Genomic DNA, 26,503 nt, shown 5'->3' with positions numbered 1-26,503 from the left:
GATTTCTGTTGCACGACTAAAACAACTTTTAAATGTACACATTCTCCACCAAAACAACTTCCTTCCCGAGGCTATTTTGCAGTGGCACCGCGGCTTTTCCCGGTGCCTAGTACCGCCCATGACGATTGTGATTGGTTTAAAGAAATGCCAATAAAGCAAAGCACGTTTTTCTCCCATTCTGGAAGGCTGTGTGGACTAGCCAGACCCTCCTCCACAGCGCCGCGGTGGAGGAAGGTCTGGCGAAGCGAGACTAGGTAGCGTTAAATGTCTTATTTAGCTTGAAAGGAGACATGTGACACAAAGACTTCTGTGGAGATCTGTGATCTTTTTAGCTGATTTCAAATGCATAAATGTCTGACTGTATGCTTACTTTTCTTTAGGTTTGTTGAATGTAAAGATTGTGGACGGAAGATGCACCAGATATGCGTCTTACACTACGAGGTCATTTGGCCATCTGGGTGAGATGTCAAATTGTACTTTTAGTAGATTTACATAATTGTTTTTGCATATTTTGTCTGTTAATTGTAACAAAGTATAACATCTCTCTCTTTCCAGATTCATCTGTGACAATTGTTTAAAGAAGAGTGCAAAAACACGGAAGGAAAACAAGTTCTCTGCAAAACGTTAGTTCAATTCTCTACATTTGAGTTTTAAATATCAGGTCCTTGAATCAGCTTTCCATGTCATGTCTCGTGGAGTGTTCAAAATGTCAACAGATTATTGCAGTTTTGTCTCACAAGCACTGAAGACAGAAGATAATTAGGGCTGTCAGCATTAACGCGTTAATCGCGATGCGATTAAGGGCCTAGCATAACGCGTTAATATTTTTAATCGCATGCCGCCATTTATTAATTTATTTTACACTTCACTCGGCTTCGTGTCGTGCCTAACAAGCTACTATTTTGACCCTTTGCCACACCTTTAATTGTCATCAAGCTGACATACTTCCTCCTAACACATCCTACTGCTGCAGGCATGATGGAGAAAGACAGCAGCAACACAATTCTGAAGGGCGCTTTTTATTTTCCAAAACTCCCGGACGGCTCAGTAGACAAGTTGAAAGCCATATGCACATTGTGTAAAGCCAAATTAAAATATCACTGAAGCACGTCAAGCTTGAACTACCACCTACGAGCTAAGCATAGTAGTACAGTTAACGTGACTCAGGTTGATGCTAGCAGGCTCAGGCAAAGCACTATTTTGGAGAGTGCTACTTGCCGACTTATGGATGAAACCAAATCCCCAAAAAAATACTACAGCTCTTGCGAAATTGGTGGCAACTTAACTGCAGACCTGTCAGCATCGTAGAAGACTCGGGTCTTAAAGACTACGGTTGGCATGCTCTGACCCGTCTCATACATTGCCGTCGAGGGGGACAGTAGTTTCACGCATACACAGCCTGTAGGACATGGAGAAAGTAGCCAAACTGGAACTGCTGCAAAGTGGAAATGCTGTCTCATTAACCGGTGATCACTGGACGTCAGTGAGTAATCAACATTATTTAGGAGTTACTGCACACTATATTGACTCTAGATTCAAATGTGTGACTAGATTCACACATTTTTCTTTTGTTTACAGTAAATAAATAATAAACAAATACAAATCTTAAAGTCAAGTTCATAAAGTCACTCTTTGCATTCATTTGATTCCCAATCAAGATACAATGGTAAGAATTGCTTTCCATTGTTAATATGTACTTAAAAACAGTTCTGAAATGCAAAATAATAGAATTTTAATCATGTGATAAAACAAAAAATCAATCATTTGACACCCCTAAAGATAATACAAACCACCTCCCCATGCACATGGGCTGCATATGTCTGTTTCTGTAGCTTTCCTGCAGTGGCAGCCTTTTTTTTTTTTTTTTTTTTTTTCTTCTCACGATAGTTTTCTTTGGTGTTTGTAGCCCTGGAGAACAATACTGACCTTTTATGGAATGTGTTGCTAACAGATTTTGCAGGTTCTTTAAGTACCCGAGGTGTAACCCCTGTTTTTCTTTTATCCTGGAAAGTTAATAGAATTGCCATTTTTCAAAAATGTCTCTTGTGTGTTTGTACACTGAAGGGCTGCAGTCGACACGATTGGGAATGTACATAGAGGACCGTGTGAATAAATACTTGAAGAGACAGAACCACCCAGAGGCCGGAGAGGTGTTTGTGCGAGTGGTGGCGAGCTCCGACAAAACAGTGGAAGTAAAACCAGGCATGAAAGCCAGGTGAGAGCATCGCTGACAGGAAGACAGGAGAACTGGGTGTATGTAATGTATGCTTTGGTATGTTAACCCCTTAGCATTCGCCCCCTTTGTCAAGAGGGCTAGGGGTGGGGGACGGGGGATGTTTAGAGGGTTGTAGCAGGACAACAGTAGATTCCAAATAGAAGGGGTATACAGAATTTGAAAGCGGGGAGCCGGAGGATTAATTTTCCACGTCAAGTTTTTCTAGTCATAAATCAGAAATAAATATTAATTAATTAAATTGTGCATTATGATACGAGTATGTGAAGGCCATTCTCGTGCTCGCTTATGTCGCAGAAGTTGTTGCAGTAGTTTTTGGGTTGATACCATTTGTTACACAGATTTGGCAAGTTTTGGAATTGGATTGGATTTGGAAGTTAACCTTTTTTTTTTTTTTTTTTTTTTTTTTTTTTACCTATAAAAAATCGAGAAGAACACCATAGAAAAATCTATGTTGTGATTTGGTATCAGAACGTTTGACAGTTGGAGATTACTGCAAGAATTGCATTTTTTTGGCGATTGGATGGGGAGCACTTATGTTCTGGAAACTGCTCTGAAACTCCCTTATGATCAATATACCTAGGAAAGCCATACAGTGGTGCTCATAAGTTTATGAACCCATGCTAAAGTTGACTAAAAAGAGGAATAAAAAAAATCATCTTTTGGAAATTGATCTTAATGCCTTAATTAAAAAAATGAGGAAAGATCCAACCTTTAAGGACACCAATTTTCTTTGTGAATGAATAATGTATCATAAATAAATAAATGTTCTTCCTTAAAATACAGGGAGCATAAGTAAGTACACCCCTATGTTAAATTCCCATAGAGGCAGGCAGATTCTTATTTTTAAAGGCCAGTTATTTAATGGATCCAGGATACTATGCACCCTGATAAAGTTCCCTTGGCCTTTGGAATTAAAATAGCCTCACATCATCACATAGCCTTCACCATACCTAGAGATTGGCATGGGGTACTTTCCATAAATCAACTAAAATTGATCAAATATATAAACAACCAAAGAGCCAACAGTCAAGATGAGGGTAAGCCATAATGTTGTAGACAACCAAATAACCTGTAGATGCACTGGCACAGCTCATATTTGTCTGGAGCATATGTTATGTTGTCCCTGCAACACAAAGCTGAATGCCCTCTATAAAGCGTTTATACCCACTCAAGAGGAATTGTGGAACCGGCATGTTTGACAAGATGGAGTGCACACCCTCTCTGACTACCTCAGAAGTTTGTTCACTGTTTGATCACACACGATCAAAGTCTGCTTGTCCCATCCACGCAGGGAGGAGGCCCTTGTCCAACAACCTGTTATCTTCAATTTCACTGATTTAAGGCTGTTTGCGTTTTATTGACTCAAGGCCACTTGACTTGAATTGTCCCATTATGATCTTGAGTGTCGCTAAAAGCAGCGGCACACAAGGCAATTTCTCGGGCAGCTCGTGACTCTTCTTTCCAAGAAGCCTTTATAGTCACAATAAAATAAAAAATAAAAGGCTTTTTAAACTGTTGATATGAAACATTTATGCACTGTATTATATTCTTATGGAACTATAGAATACTTTTAAGGTTTTAAGATGTTTTAGTGGCAACATACCTTTACACCCTGCGCAAATAAGAGAAACGGTCATATATAATTTACAGCTCGACACAGTCTGCACCTTTGTGTTGAGAGTGTTGTGTTCGGAGCAGACCCTCCCAACATTATGACATGTTTCAGCCAGCAATAACCCAAGACTAGACTAGAGACTACTAGACTAGAGATCACGTTATGTTGTTTACGCATTTTAATATCTGATTTTCCTTGTTTACCACAGGTTTGTGGACACGGGTGAAATGCCCGAGACCTTTCCCTACAGAACCAAAGCACTTTTTGCCTTTGAGGAGATTGATGGCGTGGACGTGTGCTTCTTTGGCATGCACGTGCAGGAGTACGGCTCTGAGTGCGCATTCCCCAACACTAGGTATGTACTACATTGCAATAAAGGACTGGCACTTCAGGTGCTTTGTATGCGTGAAATTGACCATTTCCCCTCTCGCTACCTCTGCAGACGGGTCTACATATCATACCTTGACAGTATTCACTTCTTCAGACCTCGGATTCTACGAACAGCAGTGTACCACGAGATCCTTATCGGCTATCTAGAATATGTCAAGAAACTTGGGTAAGCCTTGCTCTAATACTTGTTCTCCGCCTCCCCTCTTGAAAGATAGAGGGGAGAGTCTCTGGAGTGAACTTAGTGGTGGGATTTAATTCTAAGGAAGCAGATGTCCTAACTTACATATTGTCTCTTTGGTCTTATTTCTGGTCTGTGTATACCCACAGGTATTCCCAGGGCCACATCTGGGCGTGTCCGCCGAGTGAAGGAGACGACTACATCTTCCACTGCCATCCTCCTGACCAGAAGATCCCCAAGCCTAAGAGGCTGCAGGAGTGGTACAGGAAGATGCTGGACAAGGCCTTTGCCGAGAGGATTCTGCATGACTACAAGGTAAGGAGACATTTTCTGACACAAGGCTTACAACTCAATATGCAGTCTGTAATATTTAGGGTTAACAAAGGACACATTTACATGTGCAAGCAAAAAGTTGATTGATTTGTAAAGGGAGATTAGTGTTGTCTATAGGGCTGAAACGATTCCTCAAGTAACTTGAATAATTTGATTACTAAAAATCCTCGATGAAAAATGATTTGCCTCGAAACTTCGTTTAAACAGTGTTACAAACGTATCGCTCACGGTGTTTCCGCACGGATGATTATTACTGTCACACACCGGTCTGACGCTGCTGGCGACCCGACACATGCCATGAAACTGACGGCGCAGTTTACAAAATGAAGAAAGTGAATATTGTGTGAGGGTCTAAGAGAAGAGACAGGCTGGAGAAAAGGAGAGAAAGTGTCCAAAGTTTGGAATCCGTTCAAACATAATTAAAACGAAAACTCTGTACAGTGTCTCTACTGCAAAATCGAACTAGCTTAACACAATAATAGCACGACGTCAATGCTTCAGCATCTCAACAGAAAACATTGAGTCTAACTTAATCATCCATTCCACGAAGCGGACCCAACAAAAGTGAATCACAGAGTCGTATGGACGACGAAACTACACCAAACACAACAACTACCAAAATCAAAGACAAGAAAATACGTAGTGGTGACCACAATTTGATCTAAAGAGCCGACGTGTTGACTATCCCTTCGGAAAAACAGCTGATTGTTGCGCACCATTTTCTCTCACTCTCTCTCTTCACGGAGAAACAGCTGATCAACGATCTACTAGCATAAGTGTAACAGAGCTGTGTGACATTGTAATCAAATATATAAATGAAAATAGGTTGAGTATAACTAATATTCACATATAGGCCTATATACAAATCAGTCTCAGGTTGAAAGTTGTAGTTCTGAAAGTTAAGTTGCACAGCTTAAGGTAATGTTTATGTATGTTTAATGTGTGCCTTAGTTTGAGGTTGTTATTGCATTTCAGAAAGTTTTCTTTAAAAACAATGTAATATGGCACTTAAATACACTTAATATAGTAGTAGTAATAGTTTAGGTTTTTGAGAGATGATATTGTAAGCAATGTAGGCAATAAAAATGTAGCTTTTTCCGAAAATTAAACCAAACTATTGTTTATTATTGCTCTTCAATAAAACAAAAGTGTTTCTTATCCGATTACTCGATTAATCGATGGAATAATACTCGATTACTGAAATAATCGATAGCTGCAGCCCTAGTTGTCTAGTTAGGTTTTGATTGGCTGTGATCCTGATCCCATTTCCTGGTAGAATTCTATGTAAATAGCTGGTAGTCTGAACACGTCTGCTACTTTGTCGGTATAAACAGGCAAACACATTAAACATGTAAATGCTCATCATGTTGGATTACTGAAAATGTGTCAGAAACATCTAGCTTGAATCAATTGTGTTTTTCGTCCTCCTCCTCAGGACATCTGCAAACAGGCGACAGAGGACCGTCTGACCAGCGCTAATGAGCTGCCGTACTTTGAAGGCGACTTCTGGCCCAACGTGCTGGAGGAGAGCATCAAGGAGCTGGAGCAGGAGGAGGAGGAGAGGAAGAAGGAGGAGAACACAGCTGCCTCTGAAACTCCGGAGGTGCGAACATTGTCTCATGGTTTGGTGGTGTGGTACTGGCAAAGTTAATGGATATACAACTCCACTTTGTAGTCATGTTTAATTGCCTTTGACAGCCATTTTGCATTTCAAGCTTCTATAGATTAACGTTCTTTCATATATCACTACTTTCTAAGCGTTGGAATATCATTATTAACACATTTGAAATAGAATTTGATGAATTTTAATGATCTTTTAATTAGAAGTTGAATTAAGGTGACAACAAGGAGTAACACAGTGTAACTAAAGTACTCATGGCATTTTGATGATACCAAATTCCTCACTGTTATGAGTACTAACTGGACGGTGGGAGAGATTCTGTCAAAAAGTCAATATGGTGAAAATATATAAAAATGTAATAAGCTTAGTTTTCTGTCATTGCATATCTCCCACAGGGTACACCAGGTGACAGCAAAAACGCTAAGAAGAAGAACAACAAGAAGACCAGTAAAAACAAGAGCAGCGTGAGCCGAGCCAATAAGAAGAAGCCTGGGATGCCGAATGTAGCCAATGATCTGTCCCAGAAGCTATACGCCACCATGGAGAAGCATAAAGAGGTCAGACTTGTTGAGTTCTTTTTACAGGGTTCATACGTTTTGAAAAAAACTGTAAAAATGTATGGAATTTGAAAAATGCAAATTCCAGGCCTGGAAAGGTTTTGGAAACATAAAAAGACCCAGAAAGTTTTGGAAAAGTCATGGAATTTTTCTTTAACACAGCATAATAATATGTGATTAATAAATGTATTTCATGTCGTCCTAACCTCACCGTTCTATTCAGGGCGCGATATTACAAATCCCACTATGAACCACATCAATTGTCATTCATTTTATTGTTAAACCTCTGAGGGTAAACTTTAACACAGCTTTTTATTCTTATTGAATAATGCCGACTGACATTTTCAGGAACACATAGTCATGGAAATTTGCCGAAAAGTATTGGTTAAAATGCGTATGAACCCCGTTTTTATTTTTCTATTCGATATTAAGCAGTTTTAATGATAAGCAGGCATTTAATGAACATTTGTGTATTGGATAGTGACTAAAATGTATGTTCTTACTATTTGACTTAATGATACTTCCCCTCTAAATGTAGTAATTTAGAACGTAAATATGTTTTAATACCAGTTTCCGTTTTGCTTTTGCTTCTCTAATTCTCATTTCTGTGTGTTTGTCTCTGTCTGCTGAAGGTGTTCTTTGTGATCCACCTCCACTCCGGTCCCATGGCCAACACCCTGCCGCCTATCGTTGACCCTGACCCCATGCTCTCCTGTGACCTGATGGATGGCCGCGATGCCTTCCTGACTCTGGCCAGGGACAAACACTGGGAGTTCAGCTCCCTCAGGAGGTGCAAGTGGAGCACCATGTGCATGCTGGTTGAGCTGCACAACCAGGGACAGGACCGCTTTGTCTACACTTGCAACGAGTGCAAACACCATGTGGAGACACGCTGGCACTGCACTGTGTGCGAGGTAAGTTACTACTGTTACCCAGGCTATTGGGTTTTTACACTGGAATCACTCCTGTGTCTGAAACTGTAAGAGTCACACAGTGTAAGAAAATAAAAATGAAAGTCTGTCTGTGTTATATTACAGACGATGATAAATCATAACAATATATATGTACTACATCAAATACTAATATTCTTAACAGCAAGAGTACATTTTTGAAACTTTTGACAGAACAATTTTCCAGACTTGGTAATTATGTGTCCCCATCTGCCCTTTTCTGCAGGACTTTGATCTGTGCATTAATTGTTATAACGTGAAGGGCCACGAGCACCAGATGGTGAAATGGGGCCTTGGCCTGGACGATGACAGCAACGGCCAGAGTGGAGAGGCCTCCAAGAGCCCACAGGAGAGCCGGCGCTTAAGTATCCAACGCTGCATCCAGTCCCTGGTCCACGCTTGTCAGTGTCGCAATGCCAACTGCTCTCTGCCGTCCTGCCAGAAGATGAAGCGAGTGGTGCAGCACACCAAGGGCTGCAAGCGCAAAACCAACGGTGGCTGCCCTGTATGCAAGCAACTTATCGCTTTATGCTGTTACCACGCAAAGCACTGTCAGGAGAACAAGTGTCCTGTCCCATTCTGCCTGAACATCAAGCACAAGCTTCGCCAGCAGCAGCTGCAGCACAGGCTCCAGCAGGCCCAGCTGATGAGGAGAAGAATGGCCACCATGCAAGGCAGAACCATGCCGCTACCGTCCCCACCGCCCTCAGCTGCTCCCAGCACTCCCACTTCTCATGCCCAGCCTAACACTCCTCAGACGCCCCAGCTGCCGCTCTCCAACCAGCCGCAGACCCCCAACTCAGCAGGCGTCATGTCCCCCTCTTTTCCCAACGCACCTCGCAATGGCCAGCCTCAAACACCAGTGTCCCAGGGCAAGCCCGGGCCCCAGGCTTCCCCTCTACACCAGCAGCAGTCCCCTCTCCCCCAGCCGCCCCAGCCACCTCAGCAGCTACAGCAGCAGCCTCCCCTTGCTGCAGTCAAGATGGCACGGCACATCGAGATGATGGCACAGGCCCAGCAGAACCAGCAGAACTACCGGGTGAACATGAACGGCTTACCCATGAACCCCCAGCAGCCACAGCAGCGTATGACCGGACCAATGCAGCCACCCATGCAGATGGTGCCAGGGCCCCGGGGACCACAGGTCATGCAACCGGGCATGCCCCCAGGTCAGTGGTCTGGAGCTGCAGGGCCGATGCTGGCAGCTCAGACTCAACAACCAGGCATTGTCCCAGGCCAGACCCCCCAGCAAGCCATGACCATGCAGCGAGCCATGATGGCCCCAGGGCAGCAACCTCAGCAGGGCCAGAGGCTGCTGATTCCACAACAGCCTGGTGCCCGGCCACAAACACCCCAGAGACCTGGGGCTATTGCACCCAACGCTCTGCAGGACCTCCTCCGCACCCTCAAATCTCCCAGCTCGCCCCAGCAGCAGCAGCAAGTCCTCAACATCCTCAAATCAAACCCTCAGCTAATGGCTGCTTTCATCAAACAGCGAACAGCCAAGTACCATGCCAACCAGCCGCAGCAAGCAGGTCAGCAACCGCAACCCGGCATGCCAACGATGCAGGCCATGTCCATGCCAGGAGGTGCGGTGCAGAGGCCGGGGATGCCCCCACAGCAGCCTCAGCAGCCGCCTGTGCAGGGCATGGCTGCATTAGGGGCTCAAGGGCAGCTGATAAACGCAGCACACAACACCAACCCCCAGATCCAGGAGCTCTACCGTCGGCAGCTCTTAAGACAGCAACAACAACAGCAGCAGCAACAGCAGCAGCAGCAGCAGCAGCAGCAACAACAACAACAACAACAACAACAACAACAACAACAACAACAACAGCAGCAGCAGCAGCAGCAGGGGGTGATGCCTCAGGGCCATCCTGCCCAGTTCCCTGCTCAGGCACAGGGTACAGCAGCAACGTACTCCCAGCTTCGCATGCAGCAACAGCAGCAGCAGATAGCCATGCAGGCAGGTTCAGGAGCCGCTGGGGGACCCATGGGCCAGCTCCCACCCATGGCTCAGATGGCCCAGCCCGGCATGGGGATGGACTCCACCAAGAACTTACTGCATCAACGAATGCTCCAGCAGCAGCAGCAGCTTCCCCAGCAGCAGCAGGCCGTCCTCAAGCAGCAGATGGGCTCTCCTGCCCAGCCCAGCCCCATGAGCCCCCAGGCCCACCTGCTGGCCGGCCAGCCCCAGGGTGGAGCCCACCTCCCCGGCCAGCCCACACTAGCAAATGCCCTCAGCAACCAGGTCCGTTCCCCTGCGCCAGTCCAGTCCCCCTGTCTGCCCTCGCAACAGCAGCCCCAGCAGCAGCGACCACATTCCAGTCCCTCGCCGCAGGTCCAAAACCAGCCCCAGCCCTCGCCGCAGCACCCACACCCACCCCACTCGGGTTCCCCCCACCTGGGACTCGGGGGCCCGCTGTCAGGGTCCATGGAGCAGGGACATTTGGGGACACCAGAACAAAGCGCCATGCTACCGCAGCTTAACACGCCCAACAGAGGGGGGCTGAACAGTGACTTGGGGATGGTGGGAGATGCTACAGGGGACACTCTGGAGAAGTTTGTGGAAAGATTGTAGCATTTCTGCTTGGAACTAAAGAACACAATCTCTCTCCCAGGGACCCATCCTCCCACCTCTCTTCCTCCCAGTTTCCCCTCGGAGTCTTTATCCCGTTAGAGGGCTCTGTTTGTTCTTTTGTTTTTTGTACCGACATGTAAAAAGTTTCAACTGTTGTAAAAAGAAAAAAGAAACTGGTTGAAAAAAACTAAAACAAAAAAGTCAACACTTATAGGGATTGTAATTGTTTCCTAAAAGTTGCTTCGTAAATGAAATTTAAATCACAAAGAATATATTTTTTGGTTGAGACCAAATGTGTTCAATACTCAATTTATTTTTGGTTTGTTTTTGGAATGGGTTCATGCCTTTTTCGTTCTTTTTTTTTTTCTCAAAGAAAATGTACAATTGCATTATATTATTCATATCTTTTTATTTTGTACCTTTGGAAAAGAAACTTAAAGCATTTTGTGTTGAAACTGTAAAATAATTTGTGTGGGAATTGGGCCAGGTTTTCGTTCTCTTCTGAAGCTGTCATTCCTGGCTGTCATTGTAATCTAGTGTTGTACTGGTTGTACTATTACTCCCAAGACGATGCGTTCAGGGACTGTTCCCCTCCTCTTTGTGTGTATGAAGAGCACTCAGTTGTATTGAAAATAGGAAATGAACTGCGGCAGTTGTGTATACACAGGCATGTATACAGGCACACATGAAGACACTGACACAAACCCTCACAGTCACTTAAGTAATTACAGCTCCGACTGGTTTCACAACACAGACACCAAGGACTGCGACCTACATCTCTGTGGCCTGGAATTTGGAAAATTCATCTTGCAGGTGTAGAACATTGTTGCTTTGACATTAAAAATAATTTGTCATACTTTTTTGTCATACAAATGTTGTAAAGTGTAAAGAGAGTGTGAGAAAGAGACCAGCCCCCTAAGCTGAGGTGGAATGATCACCGGTTGTTTGTAAGCCGCATCTCTGATGACGCCCCATCCTCTAAATTTTACACTAAGCTGTGTGCTATCTAGGGATGAAGGCCACATTTGAGATTCACCCTGAGGAAAACTAAATGTTATCAACCCTCATTCCTCTGTCACAAAAACTTGAATTTGGGAGGGATTTACTTTTTATCCTATTGTAAATCAAGTTATTAAGCAAAATACTATAAATATAAGGAAGAGAGAATGACATCACTGTATAAACTGGTTAAAAGACTCATTTCTTACTTATATACCATATTGTTAAATAAACTGTGCAGCAGAAGAACTCCAGTACTCTGTTGACTAAATAATGAGGCATCACTCCTGTGTACTACTTTGTGTTAATTATATTTAAGCTCAGCAGGGTTTCATTTTCCAGTCACTATTAATTTTGTATTTAAAAAATAAGCGATAGTGGTCAGAAAAGTGACCGTATGACTGGTTGAAGCCCTGTCTTTTTCTCTCTTTTTTTGCCGTAAAATGACATTTATTTTTAATGAAACTATATTCCTTTATTCTGCATCTAAATTTCTACAGATTGAAAAAGTGGGTGAGTTTGAAGTGTTGTCAGGTTTCAGTGAAGTGTCATAGTTTCAGATCAGAGTGCATGATCACAGTTACAGGAGTTTTTAGTATAGTGTAGGACTAGTGATGTAGCAATTTTCATAAAGAGCTCACAATTCAGAAACTGAAAAAGGTTACTGGTAACCATTTTATTAGCAATGATGTGGTGGAGGGTAAACATCTTAACTGTTACCTCACTTTTATTTGATAGTCACCCACTTCTGTTGGTGCTTCAGTCTCAAGTAAAGGCCTATAACCCAGTCAAGGTAGACCAAATGACTGGTAGCAATGGAAAAACTGATTTTAAACACACTATCTTGAGCCTTCGAAAGTAATTATAATTGATTGGAAAACATTCACTTATAATACGCTAAATTCTAAAAATGTCTACATTTTCCGGTTATCAAAGTGTAATGGAAATAAGTTCAAGGGACTTGTAAGTGGGATAAAAGCACTGTTTTTATGAGAAATATGTATTACTCAAGTCCTGTCTGGATTTCAGGCTTATAAAAACATTTAGACAATAGTTAAAGTAAGGATGGAAGAAGGATTGAAGTTTGTGGGTGTGTGTATCTATATACTCCTAGCTGTATTAATCTCGGTTTAGTCAGACATTGCCAATACCCTAAAATTGGGAAATATACGAAATATGTTTAAAGAGTCTGAGTAAAGTTAGCAGGCACTCTGTTCCTACATATCTTGAGATGGTGTGAGCCACTCTAATGGCTTGTCTGTTCTCAGAGGACCTAATATTTACAACCTCTCAGGTCATAAAGGGACTATAATTTAGTACTTTTTATAAACATGTACAGGGTAAAGACACCAGAGCTGTCCATCAGAAAAAATATGGATTATTGTGGGTTAAATACACACTATGTGGCAGGTGTCTGAGTCACAAACATTTCTCACAGAAGCTAAAATATACAGTGAGGAAAATACGTATTTGAACACCCTGCTATTTTGCAAGTTCTCCCACTTAGAAATCATGGAGGGGTCTGAAATTGTCATCGTAGGTGCATGTCCACTGTGAGAGACATAATCTAAAAAAAAAAAAATCCAGAAATCACAATGTATGATTTTTTAACTATTTATTTGTATGATACAGCTGCAAATAAGTAGTGGAAGTAGTGTCATGAATTAACATGGTCCTATCGTCTCTAAAGGCATTTAGAAATGATTCTTTGAACAATATCAGGGTATTTCCGTATATCATTTAAATATTACTTCATTTACCGTTTTTTATCACGCTATGACATCAATGATGTAAAGAAATGCAGGGATATTATATCGTGCATGTTATATTATATACTCCGGGCTGTAGGTGGCGGTATGCACCTTAGAAGTAACGGTTTCAACCCGCCATAAAACCAAGAGAAGAAGAAGAAGAAGAAGAATGCTTTTGAAATGATAACAAACCCCGCTGGCCTTCTGGCTGTTTTATTAACCATATAATTGATGTATAATGCTGCGTGTATTTTAAAATCAACGAGACTCGCCATTGTGACAGAGTCGTGAATGAGCAACGATGAGGCGGAAAGCTAAAAGCTGAATTCATCAAACCTGGGTGAGGATAAAGTGTTAGCATGACCAGCTAACGTTAGCTAGCTAACGTTAACTGCTGTCTCTCTTAACAGTTATTTCCACTACAAACATAGCTACGCTTTCAAACATTATTTGTCAGGAAATTATCCCGAATACAACATAATTTGTCATTCAACTGTTCATCTGTCACAGGGACTCTTACTGGTCCCTAAGAACCAACTTTGGACACCAATTGCTCCAACTTGAACCAGCTCTCTTTGCAGGCTGGTCGTTACAGCTGGGGACATGCTGGGACATGCTTGGCCTTTTAATGTGAGACGACGTGCACCATCATGGATGACTCGGACCAGGATTTTGTAGATCTCTGCTCAAAGCTGCTAAAACGAGTCCGCAAGAAACCAAGTGAGTCCAGACAGGCACGGAAAGCAGAGCATCAGCCCTCCAGTCAGGCAAGCGGTGGAGACAGAAGAAAAAACAAGAGAGCTGCAGACTCTGGGTCTGCGTGTGCTGGGACCCAGCCTGTTTGTACTGGTGCAGATGCAGATGATCATGTGGTCTGTGGAGGGACTGGACATGATTCAGGAGATGCCGAGTCGTCGGCTGTGCCAGCAGCAGCAGCAGCAGAACCGAGTACTGAGAGAGGTTTGGCGGCGAAAGACAAAGTACTGCACAGAATGCAACAGTTCAAGAGAGCCAGTCCACAGAGGATGGTACACAATGACAAGAGCAGGCCAGCAAAACATGAGAACGGCTGTGTCCCTCCTCCACCTGTGACTCATAGACAAGGTGATGATGCTCTTAGCACAGGTTGTTAGTATGCAGCACTGTTGCCATGTGAACAGAGGGAATACAGATGTGGTTTTCTTTCTCTGCTTTTTCAAGCCTTTTAAAATATGTCATTATCATCCATGGTTGAGTTAATACAAGCTGCTTTGTCTTTTCACATCTCTTTGATGCATACAGTAGAGGTAGCTGATATTGAGTGAATCTCAACATTGTAATCCAATACTGCTACATTTTTCTGATGATGGCTATCTATCAGTGCTTTTTAGAAGACATTTACTAACACCGAGAATGTGAGAAAAGAATATGGATAATATGCCAAGCAGATAAAAACATCCAATGTTTAATTCATTCAAATAGAAAAGTGTAATCATTTCAGACTGTATTGTAGCTCTTAAGACTAAGAAAAGACATAATTGGATCATGATATTAGTACATTAAAGTCACAATATTTGATTAATATATCATCAAGCCTAGTTCTAATATCCAGTTCAAACGTAAGCTTAGCACATCCTTGTATCCGTATGTGACAACTCTCGTCTGTACCTACATACTCCAGAGTCTTTCAGCCCAGATCTCCACCCTGAATCCCTGGACAGCGATGAAGCTCTGGCCCTGCGGCTGCAGCAGGAGCTGGACAGGGAGGCAGCAGAGGCCCAGACGGTGGACCTGGAGGACGGAGGCCTCTTCTTCTGTCAGATCTGCCACAGAGATCTGTCACATATGACACCTGAGGGGCGAACACAGCATCTCAACAGGTTTGGACAATTTACATTGTAGGCCTTTGAATGATGCTTTTACCCAGAGTGATTTCCAACAGACAAATTAACTTACACTTCTTGACTGCAAGTAATTGACAAGTGGCAAACAAGTGGACACACTGAAAGTGAGAATGATGCCTCTTTGCAGGTGTTTGGATGAGAGTGAAGAGAGTGCCCCAGCCCCCCCTCCTCCGCCTCCTGGTGTGCCTGACTGTCCCATCTGTGGCAAGAAGTTCAAGTCCCAGAAGAGTCGCTCGGCCCACCTGAAGCGCTGTTCCGCAGACATGGGTGTCGCTCCGGTTGTGCTGCTGCAGGCTCTGCAGAGACAGACTGAGGAGACCCACAATGTCCCCACTGCTAACACACTGTGAGTCAGCCTCGGTGCTTCAGTCCGGCCGCAGCAAAGTACCTTAATATAGCTCTGAGTTTACTGTCAGTGGCAACAGTTGATGCACCTGCTCTATGAACATTTTTAGGATCAAAATTCGGCTGTTGATGATGATGATGATCCACACAGGCTCCGAGTTTCTCCGATAGCCCGGGTCTAAAGGTTGCCTATGATTAACAAAGAGAGAATGTTGAGCTTAACCTGATCATGTTTCATTTCTTGCCAATCTTTTCCCATAAAAAGAATAGCTTGCCTATTACCTAACGTCAGTATGTGTACTTACAGGGCTTAATCACACCTCTTTCTAGCCTTTGTCTATTTTTTTCCTCTTCAGCACACAGACTGGTGGCACTAAAAGAAAATGCCCATCCAAGCCAGGCCTACCAGTGAGGAAGAAGCCCAGGAAGAAGACTGCACCCCTGGACGAAGACACCATGGTGGCCTTGGCTCTATCCTCCTCCCTGCTGGAACAGGAGCAGCAGAGCGAGAGGGAGTCGGAGAGGCACTCGCAAACAAAGATGGCTGCCTCTCACATCTCCATGAATCCAGCGTTGAAGTGGAGGCCAGACACAGGTACACTAACATCCCTATATTATCTGTGTGTCTGCATGTGTGTTACCTGTGGCAAGGCCTGAAGCAGTGTATACACCACAACACAAAATGAAAGGCGCAAACTATTGAAAGTATTGCTTTTTTACCTAAATCCATATATATTTATTAGACAAAGAATTTTAGGATTATACTTCTCTGTGCAGGTCTGCAGGTACATCATCTGACCCCCTCTCTCTCCTCTGCTCATCTTGGTGCAGGTAAGGGGCGCGGAAAGAGGAAAAAGGGCGCCATCCCTCGTCCTCCTCCGCTCCTCCTCGTTCAGGATGCCGAGGTGGCTCTGGCGAGGCTGCAGGAACGCGTTTCTGCTCTCCTCCTACGCAGTCGGCCCCCCTCTCCCCCCACCCCGACCCGCTGCCCCAGCAGTCTGCCTGGCTGGAGCGGTGCTGCCCCCCTCTGGCAAAAGAGCACACTACAGGGCCGAGCCTCCACCTGTCTGTCTGATTTCTACACTCCAGCGCTCAGAGAGTTCATCACGCCTTGGGAATCAGCAACGGTAAGAGGGACCAAAGACATGTTTGCATACTTTGTTTTACTTACGCCACTCAAGATAGAGAACCACACGCTGTCTGGTAGTTCTGTCCTATCCTAGGTGGGGGTGGGGGGCATCTTTGTCACCTTTTTTTTTTTTTACCCCGGATGAGTTTGCATCCCTGGGGTTAACATGTGTGAAACTCTGAAAGGGAGATAATGTATCAGTAACAGCTGCCGGTGGATCAAATCCCATAAGTCGTGTTACATCGATACTGTTCTCCTCCACTTCTAGACTGATGCAGCCACCTCCAGCACCATCAACAAGCCTGCGTCTTCTGTCCAACCTGTGGGTGAAGGAACTCCTGTCCCAGGGACCAGGGCCTCCACGCTGCCCTCCTCCTCCTCTCAGACGGCTCCCTCCACCCCGGGGACTGGGCAGCTCCTGATGGACCTGATGGAGCTGGCTGAAGACGGTGTGACCCTCACCCAGTATGGTCACACTGCTTCGGGCCCTGACAAAGGTTACACAAAAAAATCTGTACAAATATATCTATAATATATACAATATATTTAAATGCACAGACCTACATTTGCGAACTGATTTAATCTGCAATGTTTTTATGTCCTTTTGCTGTGGTTGTAAACCCTTAACTATGCATTAAGAAATGTTTACTATGGGCTTGTTTTCGTGCCGTAGCCTCTCACGAGCACAGTCAGTTAGGTTTCAGATAATCTTGTGCAAAGTCCACCGAAATATTTTTGTTCCTAAAAGTGATGTATTCTTTTATATACAATACATCTAGTGTTCATTTTTGTTTGTTTATAGTTGTACCCTCTGAATATTGTGATTCAGTGTTTATTTTGAATATGTGAAAACCTTTTTTTTCTTTTCACTTTGTATTACCAGAAGCATTTTCTGAGCTGTACTTGACACAAGAGGATTACATTTCTCAGTCTTCTACTGGCTGAAAACACAAAAAACCTTTGGAAGTGTGGGGAGAAAATCAACTGTTCTGGTTAAGAAGTCTGTGTAAAACAGCAAACCTTGATTATATATCCCTTCTAAAATAATGTATTTGTTAAATTTCAACTTTTGAATTCAGATATACTGCCACACTGCAACCCATGGGAGAAACTCACCAATCCAAGTAGTTAAGTAGTGACTGAATTTGTCATCAGTTCGGGTCCTGATCGTCTTTGTTCCCACAGACAAGCGTGCCAGTCAGATCACAAACGTTCGTCTGAGCGGCTTCGTGGTGGAGGAGTCGGAGGAGCAGGCTGACCTCTGTGCGAGCGGCTTCCTGCCAGAAACGACACATTCAGAGGCCGCTCGCAGCCGAGCGACGAGGACGGTGGATCAGCCAGGGGCAGACAAAGAGCGAAGCAGCCTCCGATCAGTAAGAGCACTCGTTACCACACTTATTCTTTCAACCTGGATCCCGATGTCTCATCTTTTATTTCTTTTTTTTATCTTATCAGTTGCATTTCTGTAGAGTAACTCTTGTCTTTCTTAAGGCAGTGACACACCAACCCGATAATCGGCTGTCGGACAGTCTGGCGAGGTCAGTGACTCGAGTCTGTTCGGTGAGTTCCGTACTGTCGTCCGTCCGAGGAGCTGTCGGCCTTCATTTTGGCAGACCTTGTTGCGTCGGAGGGCGGGCAGTCGGACTCAATGAACAATCTGATTGGTAGAGTGCTAACCCGGAAATGACGAGCGGGATGAGCGTGACTAACAGCTCTCAAAATCTGACGAAAATCTTTTAAACTGACCTTTGTCAATCTGAAATGAAGACAGATTCAGCAACTGCATGGCCTATTTCTCGCTTAAAATGTTTTCAGAAACACGTTTCGGTGAACTATCTTCGTAAAATATGAGATCGTATTCTGAACGAGCCGTCATTATGCCCGGTTGAAAAATCCGGGAGCAGCCAGACAATGGATGTATTAAGAGAACCCACGTGACACGTTCTTCCAACCAGCTGCTGGTTTTCATTTTTTGGGTGACAATACAGATTAGCGCCGCCTGCTGTTATGGAGACGTATTACACGCTCAAGTTGGCGTCGCTTCGGTGTGTGCTGAGGCACTTTTTGGACCTCGGGGAGCCGACTGATCAGTCCGACTGCCTTTTCTGCCAACAGTCAGCCGTCGGGTTAGTGTGTCAGGGGCTTTAGTCCTTTTGTGTTCTGTGTGTGGAATTTTTTTTTTCAATTTTTTTCTCAGGACTGCAACAAAGAGATTTTCCAAACTGAGATGACATATGCAGTATAGTATGTCTTGTCTTGTGCCTTTTACGTATTCATTCTGCAGTGCACTGAGCCCAGTGTTTCCTCTGTAGGTGGCACTATCCAGACTGGCATCAGAGCTGAGCAGCATGGTGAACAACGCTCAGCTCAGTGACCTGCAGCTCCAGGTGGACAGTGGAGAGATCTACTTTGCTCATTCCTTCATGGTGTATGCTCGATGCCCCCTGCTGGCAGAAATGGTAAAATGTATTACTGTGCGTCTTGCTAAGCACAGCCCTGATAATATAAGAACCAGGACTGCATACTTTACTGTATGTAGACATCTATTTTCATAGTTGACTTTTAAATAATAGATGTAGTATAACTGGAACGTTTTAAAGGGATATAAAGAATCTAAAATCTTTCACAATACTGGACAGCCAGTAGTTTCAGCTTCTCTAATTAAGCCGAGCAGAGGCTTTCCAGTGGATTTGTGGCTTTCCAGTTTAGTCGAAAGGATCTTAGCAGTGATTGTTAGTCTTCATACAAGGGTGTCATTGTTTTTTTGAGAAGGAATGTGTAATGTGTGTGTTTTTTTTTTTTTTACTTACTCAGAACACTTTGTAATGGACAAGAATCTTTTTTCTAAATCATAGTTTTAAATACTCAGTCAATCTTAACAACATTTTTACAAGGTCTACATCATCAACATCTTTTTTCCCTTCTTCCCCTGCTCCTCTCACAGGTTCATGAAAGTGGGTTTGGGGTGCAGGAGGCAGGCGTGCCTGCAGCCCAGAGGGTGCTGATGAATGACGTCCCGGGACAGGCGGTGTTTGCTTTACTGCAGTACCTCTACACCGCCCGCTGCTCCATCCCCGCATCACTTCGGCCTCACGTACTGGAGCTCGCGTCCAGGTTCGTACGCAGTATACGAGCCAGGACATTTATACATTTTAGTCTTTTAGAATTAAAAACAAATTTGGTCCACCTCTGGGTCAAGCTAATTTGCTGACCTTCAGTTTTCTGTACTGATGTGTTGTATCGTATGTTGAGCAGCAGAATGTATTGATATTGTAGAGAAATCAGAGCTGCTTTGCTGTGATTCTGTGTACTTGTTTCTGCTGTCTGACTTTCACAGTAAAGAAAGTCCACTCAGCTATTACTTAACAGTAGGGCTGGGCACTGAATTCGGTACTTTTTAGGCACTGACCGAATTCAATTCAATTCAAATGACTTTATTCATCCCCAGGGGGCAATTAAATAACACAAAGAGCAGCATATTCCACCACATACAGTACATTGCCTCTATAGCAGGGGTCTTCAAGGTGTTTTAAGCCAAGGACCCCTTCACTGAAAGACATGGAGCAGGGACCCCCTACTACATATATTGTATAAAATGAAGTTGCATATTAAACTGGGCCTACAATAACGTATGGCCCTTTCTACATACCTTTTTAGTGCATAGAATACTAAGCTATTCAAATAATAATTGTTGGCATGATTTTATAAATCATGTTTTAATGTAAAACATACATGTGGCACAGTAACTCCTTAGGATTAACTGTACCCGTGGAACTTAGTGACTTACTTATGGGCCAGTAAGCCTCTTATCAGTGGTGTTTTTTTTTGTGAATTGTGAAGCTGATTTGTATTTGCTAATAAGATTGCAAATAATATGTTGGATTCATATTAAGATATTTTAATTTTCTTGGGGGAAAAAAAAGATAAAAGAACAATAATTTGGTGGCCCCCCTGCAGTAACTCTGAGGATCCCCTAGGGGTCCCGGACCCCTTGTTGAAGATCTCTGCTCTATAGTATCAAAATCGAAAAATGCCTCGTCATTCAATACCAAATTTTAATACCTAAGAAGTAAATCTCATTAGCATCAGTGCGCCATTTAGCATGCAGCATGCGTCTACCAAGATCTTACAATGCTGGCGATTGGCTGTCTAACGTTACACGTCGTGGACGCAGGCAGAGAAAACTCTACGTTACGCACAGAGACGGGGCTCACATAGTTTCTGAAAATAAATAAGATTTTATAAAATTGGCATCGATTGGTCGGGAACCGGTATTTGTATCGGTACTGGTATGAAAATTTCCCCAGCCCTACTTAATAGTTCACAATAGCTCAAGTTCCAGATATGTATATAAAAATTGTTCAAACATTCTCAAGTCTACATTGTTTGTCGGTAAGAAAGATTGAACATATACGCTCCTTTTTTTGTGTTTAAGGTTTGACTTGCAGGAGCTACAGCGGCTTTGCGAGCTCCGCCGGGACGATGCAGCGACTCGGGAAGACGAGGAAGATTACGCGAACCAGGAGGAGAACGTGAACAACCAAACGCAGCAGGCCCTCACGGAACTGCTCCGCTCCATGTGGGACGAAGAGGACGAAGACGGCGAGGGCGTGGATACGGATGGAGGAAGGGACGAAGAGGGAGAACTGGAAGAAGATCATCAAGCCGATGGCCTCGCGTCAGGTGACGGGGAGATCCTTGAGGAGAAAGTGAACGAGGAAGAGCTGGAGGAGATCTACGAGTTTGCCGCCACGCAGAGAAAGAGAGAGGAGGAGGAAGACAGCAAGGAGGAGGAGGAGGAGAAGGTAGACAGGGATGAAGATGGAGAAGAAAAGTTGACAAAACCCAAAAGAAGCTCAACCGGCTTCAGCGGAAAAAACCTGCAGCCGGACCCCAGCCTGGACCGCAGCTACAGTCGCCTCTTCTCCGACTCCTGGGGGGTCTACGAGGAAGAAGGTCCTTCCTCCTTACCTTCAACTTCCCGCCCGGCTAAGACACACACCCCTCAATCCCAACAACACCAGTCCCCTGATAAACCCGCCTCTAAACTGTCTGGCAGAACTTTGCTTCAGTCTTCAGCGAGCGCAGTTGACGAGCTTTCTCTCAGCCCTCCACCCAGTGCGTCCAACCTCCCTCTCCCGGGTCAGTCCCCTGGTCAGCTGGGTGACTGGAGCGGCGGTGGAGACAAGGGAACAGATGGTCTGGCTTTGAAGCGAGACAGCCAAGGACCTCAACGTGTTTGTGTCCCTCTTTCTCCCGAATCGCCTCGGGAAAAGAAGGAACCCGAGCTCATAGTTTTGTCCGACTCGAGCGAGGAGGAGGAGGAGGAGCCACATTCCCGTTCTCGCGCCGTCCAGAAACTGCAGAGCTACACCCAGGTCAAACCTCGGCCAACCCTGAGACCTAATGAACCCACGCTGGAGAATAAACAGTCCAGTAGCTTAGAGTTGAGTCCTGATGATCCATCTGCAGCGCCGGTTGACAGTCCTCAGGGTCCCTGGTGTGAGCAGGATCCAGCAGACTGTTCTCCAGAAGTGTCCTGGTTGATCCCATCCACACCGCTCCAGCCCGGAAGAAGCACCACGACGACCAGCTCCACTCAGACTAAAAGCAGCATGTGCAGGACACAGCTGTTCCCTAAAGGGCGTACTTCCTCGCCGTCACCCTCTGTTTTCTCTTCTCCTGCTTTACCGTTGAACAACAGACTGCAAACCTCCAACAGTCCAACCAGAGTTTCTGCCCGCGTTGGCCCAGCGGAGGACAGCGTTCCCAAGTTAAACCTGGACGAGACCCATAGCTCCAGCTTGGATCTCAACTTTTGTTCTAAAAGAACAAGTAGTTGTGATGTGAGTAAAGAAAGAGGAGTTTCTGCTTTTGCCCCGTGCCAACCTAACGTCTCAAAGCAGGATACACCTGTCCACATGCAGCCCCATCCTTACAGCAGCACTCCTCTGCACACAGAGCTCCACAAGGCCCCCCTTCTTCCTGCCAGCTCCCTGCTCCACAGCAACCTCGATAAGAGCTGGACACATCCAGGAAGGGATGGGGCGCCATCTGAAAGCCCGGAGAAGACAGAGCTAGGGAGCTTTTATCTTTCCCCCATGTCTGAACCTTCAGATCCACCCTTGTCTTCCTCTCATGAAGTTCTTCAAAGTTCACAGAGCCCCCGCTCGGTTGAGTCCAGCAGTCACAACAACACAGGGCCTGAGCTCAAGAGAAGGGGGATAAGAAATGAGAAGGTAGGAGAGATTGAGTGCGAAAATAAAGCCACGGGTGATGAAGGAGGGAGGGATAAAGCGGAAGCTGGAGAGGCAGACGTTGCTGAATCCAGTTTCCAGCAGAGCTTCACGGCCACGGACGAGCCTCCCATAGCTTTCAACGACTCGTGGGGTTTCGACGGCTGTGTAGACGTGGAGGCCAACCCAGGCTGCTTCAGCCTGAGGCTGGAGGACAGCGGCGCGTCCAGCCAGCAAGGCGAGCGCAGCCTGGGACAAGGAGATCCGGCCAGGTCATCCTCCTCTACCGGCCGCCAACCTTCCCCATCCCGTCCCGGTGTCCGTCCATTGAACAGCCACGGCGGTGTGGAGGCCTCCTCTCCACCCAAAGGCCACAGTACACCACCCCCCGCCAGTGTACAGGCTCATACAGGCCTTTCCTTCCCTCCTCCACCACCTGACCCCCCCACCCACACCACGCCAGAGAGGATCCACAGCCTCCTGGACTCCAAAATATGGGACAGCTGGGAGGAGGAGGAGGAGGAGGAAGAGGAGGCTCTTCCTCTCTCTCAGAGGGTGAACCCTGCCGCCCAGCTCAAAACACCAGGTAAGGAGTAGGGGTGTAAGAAAAAATCAATACACATGAGTATCGCGATATTTTATTTTGCAATACTGTATCGATTTTCAAAAAGGCAATATCGATTTTTTTTTTTTTTTTTTTAATTATTGTTTAAAAAAGGTTTTAAACATTCAAAAATATTCATGTAAGACAGTGGTTGACGTTTATGTTGTGTTTAAACCCCCTACCGCTAGAAGGCTATGCTGAGACACACCACTAGTGTCCTTGCCTAACAGTGCCTAGCATTGCCTGACTTTTTGCTAGAAGCTAACAATGTAGCTATGGCTAAACTTTGGCCTTATTTTAGCATATAAAAATTAGCTCACTAAGAACCTGTGAACCACATTCCCAAACTGGCAGTTTGATTTTCTGTGTACTGAATTGTTTACCTAAAGTAAACTTCTTTGACTTTTATGAACATCATGTCTTTTTTTAAATATTAGTTTTTCTAAAATTATACTTGTAAAAATGCTGACAGCCCTAATTGCAATATATTGAATCGTGATACGTGTCGTATCGCCAGATTCTTGCCAATACACAGCCCTAGTAAGGAGTCTGTCGCCGCAGTACTTTTCTGTAATTTACTAGAATGCAGAATCTGAAGTTTTGTAAAACGACATCCTACTAAGTTATATTATTTATTTATTTTTCAGCCCAAAACATGCAGACATACGCTAATGAATGTCAACATGCCTTCACAAAAGACTGTAATGATTTCCATATCCTAAAGCATTAGAGTAAAATTGTAGCTGCTTTAATGGAGTCACATTTCCTCCATTAATATGCACATTTCTGTGGTCTTGAACAATGTCTTCCTGTTTGTCTCATCAGCATCATCGCACAATAAAAGGCGTCGCACCTTGGTGGCCATCACCCCCCTGCCCCACTACTCCGACATGGACACACCAGAGCTCAAGAACAAGCTCACCAGGTCAGTCGGTTAACTCCTACTCCTGAGGTTAAAGAGAGGTTGAAGAAGGGCCCCACGTTTTTTTTCTAACCAAGGCTATTAACTGAGGAGGCTATCCGATTACCTCCCATGGCGTCGCTGTCAACTTAGTCTGTCTGGGCTCGGCTCTCTATCTCAGGCTGTTTGTCTCCCGTCCATCTGTTTGTACGTCTGTCCTTCCTTCCTTACTTTCATCTCTGTGCAGGTTTGGTGTTCGGCCTTTACCGAAGCGCCAGATGATCCTCAAACTGAAGGAGATTCACCAGTACACCCACCAGCTGGTCAGCTCCGACTCTGAGGGAGAGGCACCCTCGGCGGGCTGCACAGCTCGGACGAAGCACCCGCACACCAGTTCGGAGGTTCCTGGCAACAGGCCGGCCTCCTGCGCCCAGAGAGTGACTTTTAAAGAGCCCAGAGCGCCCGCTGCCGTCTCCCCTCTGAAACCCCACCGAGAGGAGGAGGCAGAGCTGCTGTCTGCCTCGCAGGGCTCCAACACCTCTTCCACTGCTGCCAGTGAAGAATCTGAAAGGTATTATGTCTACTCCAGTGTGTGGATCATCTCAGGTGTTTCGTAACTGCACACTTCTTCAGGCATCGCGCATGCGTTTTGTTGCGTTACGCATTTTCAGAGGGCTCAATCAATATTTTGTACACACTCAAAATGACACCATCACTAGAAATCCTGTCACATAACTGCCCAGGGTGTGCTCAAGCTACCAGGGTGGTCTGTGATGCTTTAAAATACATAGGTTAAGATATATAGAAATATACATAATGGAAACTTTGACAAATATTTTGATAATACCATAATAGTCTCTAAATCTTACCTCTAAATTTGAGTATTTTCTGATTTTCTCGGTTGTATATAATTGTAAATTTAAAAATTGGGTTTTGGTCTGTTGGTCAAACAAAATAATAATGGTTATAAGAAAACAATTGTTGGATAAAGCTGTAGTTTGCAGCACTCATTTATGATTATGAAATAGTTTGTATTTGGAATCAAGTCTCAATTTGTCTCTTGTGTGTTTCTAGTCTATTTTGTAGGGCACATTTATGACATTTAATGAGAGAAACACTCCTTCTAGCTTCATTACTAATTGGGGTAATGTGACGATGTGTTGTCGCATAAATATGGTATTTTGAAAAAGACTTCCATAAATACGGTATGTGCATCTAAGCACTTCCCTCTCCTTGTAGGTCCAACCCAGAGCTGTGCCTCTCCTCCGACTCAGACAGCGATGGCGGCATCTCTGCCTCCCAGGCAGTGAACCGCCTCCAGGACCGCCTCCGGGCGGTGCGCTCCTTGATCCTGTCTGACTCCCGACTGTACAGTCAGATCCTCCAGTACCAGCCTCTGGTCTTGTCCCAGCTCCAGGAGCGACTCAAAGCAGCAGGGATCCGCCTGGGTGCCGCCAAACTGGTGGACTACCTGGACTCTCAGTGCATCACCTTCACCACGGCCAAACCGGGCCAATCGGCATCCAGCCGCAGGCGGGGCAAGAGGACAGCCAAGGGGACAAAAGCAGCACGGGACAGAGGAGTGGGCAGGAAAAGAGCTGTTACAGCCATGATTTAAAACAAAAAGGTTAATGTAGAAACTGTGATGACAGGTGGCAGGTTTTAATGTGCTTTGAACATTTGTCTGAAGAGGCCAGTAGAACATTTGTGGTTGTTCTTGGACAGCTGGCACTCGAGTAGACTTTAGGTTTGAACATGTTTTAAACTATGTACAATACAAATGTTTCTTCAGGACAGGTTTTGTAATTTAAGTGTTGTTTTAAATGTTGCATTATGAACCTTCTGTGAAAATTAAAAAAGGTAAATGTTGCTGTGGTCCATGTTTACAATTAGTTCTTTTTGATTAAAAAATAATTTCAGTCTTGTCTTGATGTGTAAAATAGATTTTACACACGCTCTGTCACCTTGTGTATAAAAATAATCCTATTGAATGAACAGAATAATACTAAATACGCTTCAATCAAGTCAGGTTTCATGGAACAACTTTCAGTAAAAATATGGCCTAATTAATAACAAATTCCATCACAAAATTTTTTTTTTGAAAAACATTTTACTTTTTTTGCTCTTCAATAGATTTATATCCAAAGATCAGCCGAGAACACTTGAGAAAGAACGCAGGGTTCTCCCAACTTCT

The 26,503-nt window shown here is 44.6% G+C and overlaps 2 protein-coding genes across 10 annotated transcripts in view; both read left to right on the top strand.

Moving 5' to 3' along the window:
* The window catches only part of crebbpa (CREB binding protein a), a 68,026-nt gene extending 56,289 nt beyond the window's left edge, over positions 1 to 11,737 (top strand). For 4 of the 7 annotated variants that reach the window (XM_036000401.1, XM_036000398.1, XM_036000397.1 and 1 more), the window contains 10 exons: positions 381 to 458; positions 556 to 623; positions 2,065 to 2,215; positions 4,060 to 4,206; positions 4,294 to 4,407; positions 4,569 to 4,734; positions 6,188 to 6,355; positions 6,769 to 6,930; positions 7,563 to 7,844; positions 8,107 to 11,737. In XM_036000401.1, coding sequence (XP_035856294.1) covers positions 381 to 458; positions 556 to 623; positions 2,065 to 2,215; positions 4,060 to 4,206; positions 4,294 to 4,407; positions 4,569 to 4,734; positions 6,188 to 6,355; positions 6,769 to 6,930; positions 7,563 to 7,844; positions 8,107 to 10,461 — 3,691 coding nt within the window. In that variant the 3' untranslated portion in view covers positions 10,462 to 11,737. The remainder of the gene's footprint in view (positions 1 to 380; positions 459 to 555; positions 624 to 2,064; positions 2,216 to 4,059; positions 4,207 to 4,293; positions 4,408 to 4,568; positions 4,735 to 6,187; positions 6,356 to 6,768; positions 6,931 to 7,562; positions 7,845 to 8,106) is intronic. The other 3 variants (XM_036000399.1, XM_036000400.1, XM_036000403.1) reach the window with 3 other exon arrangements.
* Positions 11,738 to 13,316: 1,579 nt separating this feature from the next.
* On the top strand, positions 13,317 to 26,229 carry slx4 (SLX4 structure-specific endonuclease subunit homolog (S. cerevisiae)). 3 transcript variants are annotated; one of them, XM_031288979.2, is made up of 14 exons: positions 13,317 to 13,551; positions 13,793 to 14,315; positions 14,872 to 15,070; positions 15,222 to 15,440; positions 15,796 to 16,034; positions 16,271 to 16,566; positions 16,837 to 17,065; positions 17,754 to 17,941; positions 18,881 to 19,027; positions 19,513 to 19,682; positions 21,004 to 23,390; positions 24,234 to 24,333; positions 24,557 to 24,880; positions 25,549 to 26,229. In XM_031288979.2, the coding sequence occupies exons 2-14, from the start codon at positions 13,862 to 13,864 to the stop codon at positions 25,925 to 25,927; spliced, it is 5,331 nt and encodes a 1,776-aa protein (XP_031144839.2). In that variant the 5' UTR covers positions 13,317 to 13,551; positions 13,793 to 13,861; the 3' UTR covers positions 25,928 to 26,229. The 3 variants fall into 3 exon arrangements, with proteins under 3 accessions (XP_031144839.2, XP_031144835.2, XP_031144837.2); XM_031288975.2 differs by having other exon boundaries at positions 16,217 to 16,566; XM_031288977.2 differs by having other exon boundaries at positions 13,348 to 13,551; positions 13,722 to 14,315; positions 16,217 to 16,566.
* The last annotated feature ends 274 nt before the right edge of the window (positions 26,230 to 26,503 follow it).

The sequence above is a fragment of the Sander lucioperca genome, chromosome 4, assembly GCF_008315115.2.
Source record: "Sander lucioperca isolate FBNREF2018 chromosome 4, SLUC_FBN_1.2, whole genome shotgun sequence".
In the NCBI taxonomy this organism is placed as follows: Eukaryota; Metazoa; Chordata; class Actinopteri; order Perciformes; family Percidae; genus Sander; species Sander lucioperca.
The sequence above is the reverse complement of the archived record's forward strand: the minus strand, read 5'-3'. Positions and strand labels throughout refer to the sequence as shown.